This window comes from Arachis hypogaea, chromosome 15 (assembly GCF_003086295.3).
Source record: "Arachis hypogaea cultivar Tifrunner chromosome 15, arahy.Tifrunner.gnm2.J5K5, whole genome shotgun sequence".
Classification (NCBI taxonomy): domain Eukaryota; kingdom Viridiplantae; phylum Streptophyta; class Magnoliopsida; order Fabales; family Fabaceae; genus Arachis; species Arachis hypogaea.
Genome location: NC_092050.1, coordinates 1,561,064 through 1,572,683, shown reverse-complemented (window position 1 = coordinate 1,572,683; position 11,620 = coordinate 1,561,064). Strand labels below are relative to the sequence as shown.

The window sequence follows — 11,620 nt, the reverse complement described above, 5'->3', positions numbered from 1 at the left end:
TCCATATAATAGTCAAAGTAGAAGATGATGACTGAACAATGTAAGAAGATTCGATGAAAGTCTGCCTTTTACCACAATGAAAAAAATCCATAACATGAAAACAGAATATCCAATCCATGATAAAGTTACTGTTACTATATTTTTTTATTTTTTTTTCTTTCATCTGTAGTTGAAATCGTAAAATTTAAAATGTGTCTCAACATTTGTATAAGTGCTGAAATTCAGTAAATGGCACGCACCTTTCAGATTATAACACTAGAAAAAAGATAAAATTTAGAAGAAAAAAATAATTTATTATCAAGATAGAATCGGATTGTCAATAAAAAATGAAACACAATTCCCATTTACTAAGCAATGAAACTATAGCATTATCCTCATTGTCCTGAAATATTTGAATCAGGCTTGGATGAGTGCAAGCTCGATAACCATTAAAAGTAGCACAAATTAACTTATTGTAAATTAATTTGAGTGAAAAAAAATTCAGACATGAATACAATAAATTATATCCAAAATAAAACACTTCAACCGTGGCAAAGTAGCTATAAAAACAATGAAAAGGGGAATTTCTTGTTAACATTCTTCCCAAATTAACTTAACACTAAATTAACATGATCAAAAAGTAACCCGACCCTAAATCATAAATTCCAAAACCCTAACTCAGAATTATTTAACAGTCACAACTCTCATTAATTAAATTTCTAACACTAATAGAATAATAAACTAACAGATAATAACACACTAACAATTAAAAAATTCTATTTTTTAATTTTAAAATAGATGCTATGAAGATAGAGAGTGAGGATGCATCTTAATTTAGAGTGGCGATGGTGCTAGAACGGCGGCAATGTCTAAAGCGGCGACGAAAGGGACTAAGCTACATAGAGAAAGAAAATCTGGTAACTCGAGATATTAAATTCAACAATATTCTGCGTTTTTCTTGTGGTGTAACTGAAGAACTTAATCAAGCCAAAACAAAATCTTGTGCTATAATAGATCCTTTTACTTCTATGTCAAGTTAGTTAGTTAAGCTCGATATAGTTGTTAGGATCATACTCTATATTTTGTAAACCACTACTCAGCAACGTGTGATAACCTTATAATTCATTTTATCAATTTTAATTTTAGTAAAATCTTATATTTTTATTTAATTATTGTTTACTCAATTAATGATTAACTAGTTAGGCGCAGTTTGGGTAACCAACTTAATTAAACTCCTTTTGACAAAATAATTTAAACAATAAATAATTCTGTTAAAAGTAACTTATAAATAAGTTATTTTGTGTTTGGATTTTTAATTCTAAGAGTGCTTATTTTATAGAAATGTGATGAAAAGTAGAAGTATTATGAGAGAAGTCATTTTTTTTTAACTTTTCTATAAGCTTCTAAATAGTTTTTTAGAAAGTTGCAATTTGATTTCAAAAATTGTACCAAACATTAATATTACTATTTTTTATAAGTCAAAAATTAAAAAAAAATTACTTCTAAAATTTTTTAAACAGACCCTTAAACCACTAACTTAATGATTTAATAATTTGACTAAATTAATTGTCAATTGATTTCAATAATTATATACTTATACACTATAATTTTTGTTGTTATAGAATAAATTGGACAACTTCTAATTATAAGTATTACATCACAATTTCATTCATATTATATATTCCCACGCCTAACACTTAAAAGGTTTCTACTTACTATAATTTACCAAATTTTAACATCCAATACATAATATTAGATGGCAGTATGATTTGTTACTTCCAGTTTCAGTATGTCTCTCAGCTGCACACTATAGCTTAGAGGCGCAAATTTGACACACGTGCGTCATCACGTGAGAGCTGTAAAAGTGTGAAACCGAAGTTGTGGGCCCATAAATTTAGCGTGTGGGAGCCACATCTGACCGCAATGGGCTGCTTGTGCGTCGCCGCAATTATTGGCATCCAAGAACACAAAAGCCTTCATCGGTGCCCTGCTTTCAAACGACGACGTATCACAATATTCATGTCGTTTCCTCCGATTCATTCCTTTATGTACATTACAAAATACAAACGAGTTAATATTTAATTTATTCTCTGAATTTATATATTAATTTTAATTTAATATTTAAAATTTATATTTTTATTTAGTCTTTAAATTTTATAAATATCACTCATATTAATTTTTAAAATAATTTTTGGCACATAAACATTAATAAAATGTACAATCAAATACTATTATAAAAGTTATAAAATAATATTATTTTAATTTTAAAATTTAACTAATCTAAAAATTATCTTCGTATCACTTGTTTGTAGTCAAATTTTAATAAATATTACTTACAATGTTTTTGAACTATTTAAGTACCTAAACAAAAATAATATCGTTTATCGCGTTTAAAATTGTCCACGTCAATATTCTATTAAAGCTTATATGTTAAAAATGATTTTAGAGACTAATATAAATTGTATTTGTAAAATTGATAAACTGAATAAAAATAATTAAAATTTTAGAGACTAAATTAAAATTTACTGATGAATTCATACACCAAATTAAATGTTATCTCATCACAAACGGTTGGATTCTGAGATCTTACTCTTCCCACGTCCATCCCATGTCAAAAGTGATACCACACCACCAAATTATTAGTATTACATGCTATTAATTTAATTAATAGCGTTTTAATTAAAAAAATATATAGCAAATGTATGAGGGAACTACTTTTTATTTTTTAATTTGAAAGCGTTAAATCAGTATAATTTAGGATTTGAGTTTTTAATTTGACTTTCTTCGCTAATATAAGTTTTAGGAATTTGTATGCCTTTTTAAAAAAATTTTAATGGCATTATCATTGCTTTACATCATTATTATTATTATTATTAATGGATTAAATTAAAACTTCTAAACAACTGTTTATATACAGAGTGATCTTTCTTTTTTTTCTCTTCTGTATACTGTGAATAGATTTAATTCATTTTTATTATAGAAAGATGATATTTTTTTTAAACCATTGAAGATAAATCAATTAATTATTTGTAGAAAAAATGAAATTATCAAGGGGGTATATATCTACTGAAATATTCTAGAATTTTTTTTTAATGATATTGAAAATCATTATTAGAATAAATTTGATTGAAAAATTTGTGATGGCCAGTTAAAAAGAGACAGCAAGTTTGAGCTTCCTTCTCTCTTCATAGATACCATACCACATATAAAAAGAATATTTGTAAACACATTCATATTATATATATAAATGCACTAGAAGCTCATTTCTATTATTATAAAATTTCTATTCTTCCATAGATTTTGTTTTTGATTAAACATCAATTTGTATTGTCCATGTCAAGATCTGCTTCTTTTTGTTCATGATTAAAGCCAATGACCCCAACAGAAACAAATAAAAAAGGGACAGCAGAACATTCTGAGTACTACTTTATTATTGTTGTTTTGATAGAATTAAATTAAAATTAATGTGAACCACTTTGGTTGTTGGTCGAGTTATTAACTCATTCGTCCGTTTAAACAAGTGTAGAAATTTAAATCTTGTCTTATGCATGTAATAATTTATTGGCTAGTAGCAGACCTTTAAACATCTGCGACGAATTAATTCTTGTCCCATTCAAGATCTAGTGAGACACCTAAAAAAAAATTAAAATTAATGTGAGGTAGGTCCGCTAGAAACATACATACCCATGATTTGAAACCCCACCCTCCGTCCATATCTAAAAGTCAAAGGTCTAAAACAATTCAATTTAATTCAACCTTACAATTGAAATAATTCATGTTGTATTATTTGCCATGCCCATTGTGTGAAGGGTGTTAGTTGTTGGCTTTAAACACAAAAAGGCAACTATGCAATCAAGTTGTTTGCGTTTGGGTATCTTTAATTTCTTGGTGGAATGATGAAATGTAAAAATAGAACAAAATAGGAGCCTCCAACTTCAATGTGACTCTAACTTCAAGTAGTGGTGTGAATGTGCATTCACTTCTTGGCGTGTAGGGAATGCTGACCATGACTCCTACACCTACATCACATGCTAAACACTAACGATTATATCTTTTTTTTAATTAATGAACATTTGTATGAGATATCAACTCATTAATTAATTAAGCTCATGGCATGGTTTTTTACTTCTTGGTATGTATTTCGTGTATCACATTCCATTGGAACATGCAAGATTATGGAATATAAAACCTGATAAAAGTTGAAAAGGTGAAACTAAGATTAGTATAAAATTGACCAATCAAATTGTTTCATATAATGTTTAAAATAGAAATCATGACAAACTTGAAAGCTTATCGTATGCTGCTATGTGTTACTTACACAACTCTATTTATTATAAACTTATTTTGTTCATGCATCAACCACATTTGCGAGTAGAGTATTTCATAATTTACTTTATGTTATTGTTACAACTTACAAATCGAAAATGTTTGGTGATAATTAATAAATGTTAAATAAAAAAAGTTTTTTTTGTTTTTCTAACATTACGGGTTACAAATCTTCTAATGTCAAGCAATATTATAGTAAATGTAAATAATTTTAAAAAACTACGTGATTATCCTAAAACGAAATTTCTTGAATTCGTATACTGGATCATGACTACTATTTATATCATTTCTTTTTTCCTGGTTCCGTTTTCTTGGAGTTGATTTTTCTTTTCTGGGCAATTCACACATATTTTGATTGGATTTGGATCTTCTAAAATTTGAATTTCACTTTAGAGAGTAAAGTGTGATCTTCTATCATTGAATAGTTTCTCTTTTATATTTATTTTGGTCTCACCTATAAAATCAATGGTGAGAAATCATATTTTACTCTCTAAAGTAAAATTCAAATTTTAGAAGATCCAAATCCATTTTTATTTATTTAAGTTCACTATAAGCAAATGTGGGTTATGACCTTTTGACGCTCATTTGCTGTGACAAATGGGCTAATAAGTCTAACTGCCTTCTCATAGTTTTGGATGAAATGCTGGGCCTATGGTCACAGTTATAAACAAAAACATAAAACTGATAAAAAACTGCACGACCAAAAAAGGCAAAGAAATACAAAAATATCGAATAATTTTTTAAGAAGTGAACAAAATGCAGCCGAGGCCTAAACCAAGTGGCAAATGAGATTAGAGATATTGATAGATCAAATCATATCTGTAAATCTGTAGTATTTATTTATATCTAATCCGTAATTTACGGATATAATTAGATATACAAGATAATCTGATTGTATGGTGGATATCACATCTATATTTGTAGATTTGCACCAAATAATAAATAAATAAATAATATATATATTGTATTTATACTTTATTTCAATTAATTATTATTTATATATGTTATTGTTATTTTATTTTTATTATTCAAGAAAAATTGGTTTAATAGTACTTTAAGAGTAAACATATTTAAAAGAATGAAAAGGGAGTTTTATTGACTTTTTATAGAAATAAGTTTTTTTTAATTTTTTTTTATTTTGTGAATATATCCCAAATTTAAACATATAAAGTATGAATTTAGATCTAATCTGATCCGCGAACACCTAAACTTGCGACACTTATTTAAGTTGACAAATGAACTAACTACTCAATCAACCTAAATTGGTTAAAATCAATATCTGAATTGGCGACACAATTTCCAACCCAAGTTTGGGTTAGATTGATAGTTATATTCTCATTGTGTTAACAACTTAACTACAAAACTAAAATAATTTTGAATTAGGTAACACTAACCAATTTTTCCCTTATTGTAAAAATATTTTTTACCTCATCTTTTTTATTGAAAATTTAGAATATAAAATAAAAGTAATTTCAAAAATTAGTTTGCCCAAAAAAATAAGGTTTCCCAGCTGAACTCAACTCTTAATAGTTTCATCACTAATTAGACATGTAGATAATGAGGCTACAAAGTGCTAGAAAAGAGTAAAGATCCATGATGCAACATTAACCAGCCACCAGGACAAATGAATTAAAAACATCAAAGTTTTTATGAGTTATAAATTCCAATAGAAGAGCTTAAGAAATTAAAAGTGTAGATAAAACAATTAAGAAAAAAAAAAAGGGGGGGACAGTGGATGATATGCATTTTCCTAATTCCTCATATGTTTTTACATTCAGAGCACAATAATATCCGGAGGGAGTGTTAGGCACCTATACATCATGAACATGCTTCATGCTTTTTTATGTTCTCACCACTTAGCCATTGTGCTTTCCATTTGTGCCACTGTGTCTTCCAAATCCAAAACAACATTTCCAGCACCAACAATTCTTACAGCAACTTGGTGTTGAGCAGCAGCAACTAGGCATTGAGCATCTTATACTATAACTAGAACCTGAGCATTTTCCACAGCAGCACAAGCATGGTCCGAAACAATTCGACAGCTTCGGTAGGCGGCAACACTTTGCACAGCTAAGTTTACAGCACCTAGGACAGTTGAAGGACAAGGAATAACTCGGGCATTCGCAGCTAGAGCATTTCGGACATTCGCAGCTAGAGCATTTCGGACATTCGCATGTACAACTACTAATGTTGCAGCATTCACAACCAGACAAACAACAGTTTTTCGGTTGCAGCTTCTTATTCTGACGAATCTTCTTGAGGCGTTTTTCGGTTGTCATGTTCTCCATTTCTTGGACAAATTTGGATAGGTGGCGAATGTAATCGGGGTAAAGCTCCAAGTTGCAGTGGCCGCCTCCTTTGATCCACAACGGATCGTAGGTGTCCTTCGCCATTTTCCACAGTCCATTACCATGTAGCCAATTGACAACATCATCTTCTGTACCCTGGAAAACAATTTAGCATTCAATCAATCACATACAGATGAAGTTGGTAGCATTTGAAGGAGCAAAATAATTGGATATGATAGATTAGTATGCTCAGATGAGTCTCTCAAAATTTAAAAATACAGACATTATCTTAAAAATTGTGACAAGCCAGGGACAAGAACGATTATAAGTTTTTGTCATTGTCTCTGTCCCTTTCTCCAAACTCGAGTTTGCGCCACCTGTTTTCCAAATGCATATTTCCAAAAGAGGCAGCATTATAGAAGTTCAAAAACCAATTGCACCAATTAGTCTGAATCAAGAGGGAACAAGTTGCCAAAGAAAAAGGTTCAAGTTTTCGAAATCAAATTATAGCCTATGATGGAACATCACACAATTATTAGTCAGTAGTCCAAAGACAATATAAAACATGAACAAATGCAAGGATATAGAAAACAAGATAAGCTACACAACTTGGAGAGAACTTAGAGTTTATCTACTCAAAGTTCCTTGCGACTAAGGAAATCCGGCAGGACGACAAGAGTAGTGCATGTTGTCTTTCCTTATACAATGAATCAGAGGTTCCAAAGTGAAAGAAATCTTATACACAGTAATTTCTTTGTCTACTACTTCCTATAAATGCCGATAGAAACAAACGCGAAAAAGCGACAAAACAGTATCAGAGTTCATTACTTACATGTATCACCAATACAGGGCACTTGACCTTCTTTATTTTGTTGATGTTCTGCATGATTTAGATGATATGAGATGATACAGAAAAAAGATAATTTAACCAACTTAATCCTAACACTTTTAAATAAGAATTATAGAACTAAATATATAGATTACCTTATAAATATCAAAGCAAAATGTGAACTTCACATGGCAAAGAACTCTAAGTCCAGAAAGAATGCCACTGTGTAGAACGACACCTCTCAACCTCGGCAATTTAGCTGCCAAGTGCAATGTTGGTCCGCTTCCAACCGATTGTCCATACAAGATTACATCTTCCTGGCTAACTCCGTATTCAGTCTCGAGGCATTCATATATCGCCTCTATGTCTGCATATGTGCTGGATTCACTAGGCTGCATAAAATTCAAAAGCACTTCAATTACATATCAATGACATGCCATTCATAGAATTTCCGAAAATTAAATCAGTTACTTGCTATGCACTGTAGTCTAAATAGATAGCTTAGTTACATAATCGGAATTATTTCTATTGTTATATAATTCAAAGCCTGCCATCAATTAATCTCCAACTGGAACAACCACTACCATGGACAAAAGCATGAAAATAAACATCAAATGACAACACCATAAAATAAAGTACTTTGATTGATATTCGTTACATTATTTTCTTTTTCTCTTTTCGTTTGGTCGAGAATAACGGTGCCTTCATGAGAGTGAGTGTGTGTGAGGAGTACATGAATATAAGAGAACAAAATAGTGTTGTATTTTTCCAAAAGAATGGCCTACCTTGCCAGTAGAGGCCCCATATCCAGAGTAGTCATATCTGCAAATAAAAACGTTAAAGGAAAATATCAACTTTCAATTCATGTCCATAAATGTTTGCCCTGAAATATTAAACTTGCATATATATAATTTTAGTCCATCAATAATGGTTCTCATCAATTGATCACATAATTCTCCAAATCCAATTCAATCAACTACCTTTACAAACTGAATTGAGTCATGTATGTAGCCTTGTTAAGTCAATTCATAAATTAAATTGATGTAACTACATACAACATACATTCTAACAATGTGTTTGGATAATACATATAGATTCTTTAAACACTAACCAATGACCCACCAAATTGTCCAAAGTTGGAGTAATATTAGAGGGGAAAAAATTATATAACTAAAAAATGTAAACATTATAATTCTTCTTTATTTTTCCCTTATAGACAAGGTTATTATATTCCCTTGGTCAATAATAAGTGTCACGTTACAAAATTAGTGCATCCAACGTTCAATGTATTTCAAATTTCCATGCAAACTTTGTCTAAATACAATTAACCTTGTTAACATGAAGGATTTTTGTTTTCCCATTTTGTCCCTGGCATTGTAATCCAACCCTATTAATTAAGGTGTAAACTCAAGTGCAGTCGACTTCACGTGAAGTTAATAGTTGAGAGCCGTCAGATGAAAATTTAGTCAAATCAGTCAAATCATCTAACGGCTCTCAACTATCAACTTTACGTAAGGCGACTGTAAGTGAGTTTTCACCATTAATTAATTCATTTCCATTTACATAGAAACATCCAAACATGGTGAAACTACAGCTTAAAGCCAATAATTAATCAATGATATTATCTTCCCATGAAAAGTCTTTACACAAATGTAACTAATGAATGTGGAAAGTGGAAACCACCAATTAAATGTATTCATGTGAAGTTAATAGTTGAGAATCATTAGACGACAATTTAGTCAAACATCTCAAATTGTTTGACCAAACAAGGTTTCCACCTAATAATAATGCATCAATAAATCACTACAAAAAAAGATAAGAGAAACTAAAAAGGAACTAAATAAAATTGAAAAAGAAAGGCAAATGAGTGCAAAAGAGAAAAATGCTAGGCTATGTCTTAATCTGTATATAGAGGTAAAAACTCAAGTACCTTTAGAGAAGAGAAAGAAAAGAAAAGGTGAAATAATGGAGGACAAGGAGAGGTCAGAAGAAGATTGTTACGGAATACCAAGAAGAAACCACAAAAATACAAGCTACTTTTTTTCACCTCTTTCACTTTTTTTAACTTTAATTCTTATTTTTGTTTTTTGGTCCAAAAACCCTCAACAACTTCATTTACTTACTTTCCGCTTTAGTTGAAAAGAGATAGTAATAGTTAAAACTTAAAACTCAAAAGGCATTGACATTGGCGTTTTCTGATTAACTCTCTCTCTCTCACACACACACAGATTATTCACCTACCAGATCTAAAGAACTAACACACGAGGGTAACTCATCAAAAGTCGAAATTAATCTAAAGCAAAGATAAAATTGTATGTTTTAAAAAAAATAAACTTAATCTCAGATCTATGCAGCTATGCTAGATAATAAAAAAATGATATTAAGACAACATAGGAAGTAGGAAGAAAGAGACAGAGAAGATAGGAGAGAGAAAGAAAGGAGTTTTGTTTACACATGCCAAGGTTAACAGAAAAGAAGGGATGGGTGAGTGAGTGAGTAACGTGTAAAGTGTTTGAAATGAAGTGAAGATATAGTAGTAATGGAAGACTAACCCCATGAGATTAACTCTAAGATTGACCTTGAGTTGAACGAAGAGATCATAGAGTTGACCCAAGTCAGCAGCATTGCCATGAGAATAGAGAAGAGTGAGGCGAGCATAAGGGTTCTTAAGATAGAAAGCAACGATCTTGTTTCCATGTTTGGTGTCAACAAGGAGAACATCCAAGTTGGTGTCGTCGGCGTGAGGGATCGGAGCGGCGGTGGAGACCACCGTGAGCTTGCCGTCGTTGTCCCGGTTCTTGAGGTGGTAAGTGGGTGGAGAGGGTGGGAAGAAGGCGAACTTTGAAGCGAGCTGAGACACCATGCAACCCATTCATGAATTGAGTCACCCCCCAATAAGAAATGTTGAAGGCTCACACTCATTAGTGCATCTGTGTTTGGGGATTCTTGAAACCAAGAAAAGAGACTTTTTTTCACCTAACAAGCCTATTGGGTCAGTGAATCACGTGCCAAGTTTTGAGCTTTTCTTCTCTCTCACTTCAACTTCAACTTTGAAGGAATAAGATACTAGTTACTTAGTGCAGTTGCTGCTAACACTAGTTTTAGTAGCTGCTATGTGAAACTGGAAAAGGAAGTGTTTGTATATAGTGTGTGAAGTGTGAAGAGAGAGAGGTGAAAGGGGAAAGGGAGAAGAAGGACACACATCACAGAACACCCAACACAAGTGTTTAATTTTGGAAAACACTGTTATCATTTATTTCCAATCTGTCTATTTTTTATGCCCAAATTGTGTATTCTGTACTATTTTTTTTTATATAGTTTACCAACAAGTAACAAGTGTGTTAATAGGATAAGAAAAATTTTAAGTCTACCGAAAATATTAGTATTGCAATTGTTTTAACAGTTGATTTTAATTAATATATATTATATATATTTTTTATAATTTAAATTAATGATTAAAATAACTAAAACATCAATCTTTCTGGTATGGTTAAAACTCTTCTAATAGAATATTTGTTAGAAATATTACAATTAAAAGGTTTTGCTAGAAATATAAAATAAATATTATTCTTTTAACTTTTTTATTTATGTATTGCTTTTAAAAACATCTGTTGTTTATTTTACTCTCTTATGTATCACTTTTTGTTAGGTGCATTTTTTAAAAAAAAATGCTTCATAAATACCAGTTACCAAAAACCAACTATGGTGTATTTTTATAAATTTATATATATTATTTTATATATCTTTAATAAATATTTAACTATTAAAATAATTAAAAATTTTATAACAGAATAGTTAAATATTTTTCACAATTATAATGATATTTTATTTATACTTTAATTATAGATACAAATATAAATTTAGTTTAATTATATTATTTATGAAATTTGATTATATTGTTTATAAAAATTAATTCTAAATGCAAAATACGATATTTTGTGTGTGTATTTAAAAATGATATATTTTTTAAAAGTTATCACAATATTTAAAAATGTTTTTAAGACAAGTAATAAATACCGGGTATACTAAAAAGATGTGCTTCTCTAATTTATTATGAAAAAGTGTTGATAGAGTGATTTACTATGTGTATTTATTGACGAACTTGTTACATTCTATAAGATTGAAGGGATAAATGTTTTGCTTCTAAAATCAATCATATAATCATTTCTCATTATTACTTATTTACTACTGTTATTCA

At 30.1% G+C, this 11,620-nt stretch overlaps 1 protein-coding gene across 1 annotated transcript; it reads right to left on the bottom strand.

Moving 5' to 3' along the window:
• Nucleotides 1-5,902: 5,902 nt before the first annotated feature.
• Nucleotides 5,903-10,705, bottom strand: LOC112747445 (uncharacterized). The gene is made up of 5 exons (XM_025795461.3): nt 9,975-10,705; nt 8,208-8,244; nt 7,578-7,814; nt 7,426-7,473; nt 5,903-6,749 (listed from the first exon to the last, which is right to left on the bottom strand). The coding sequence occupies exons 1-5, from the start codon at nt 10,292-10,294 to the stop codon at nt 6,162-6,164; spliced, it is 1,230 nt and encodes a 409-aa protein (XP_025651246.1). The 5' UTR covers nt 10,295-10,705; the 3' UTR covers nt 5,903-6,161.
• Between the last annotated feature and the right edge of the window lie 915 nt (nt 10,706-11,620).

Coding starts and splice junctions, on each gene's coding strand:
- LOC112747445 (XM_025795461.3), bottom strand. CDS start 10,294: ATGGGTTGCATGGTGTCTCAGCTCGCTTCAAAGTTCGCCTTCTTCCCA. Junction 7,815..8,207: donor ATGGGGCCTCTACTGGCAAG/GTAGGCCATTCT, acceptor AATTTTATGCAG/CCTAGTGAATCCAGCACATA. Junction 7,474..7,577: donor TTTGCTTTGATATTTATAAG/GTAATCTATATA, acceptor TAAATCATGCAG/AACATCAACAAAATAAAGAA.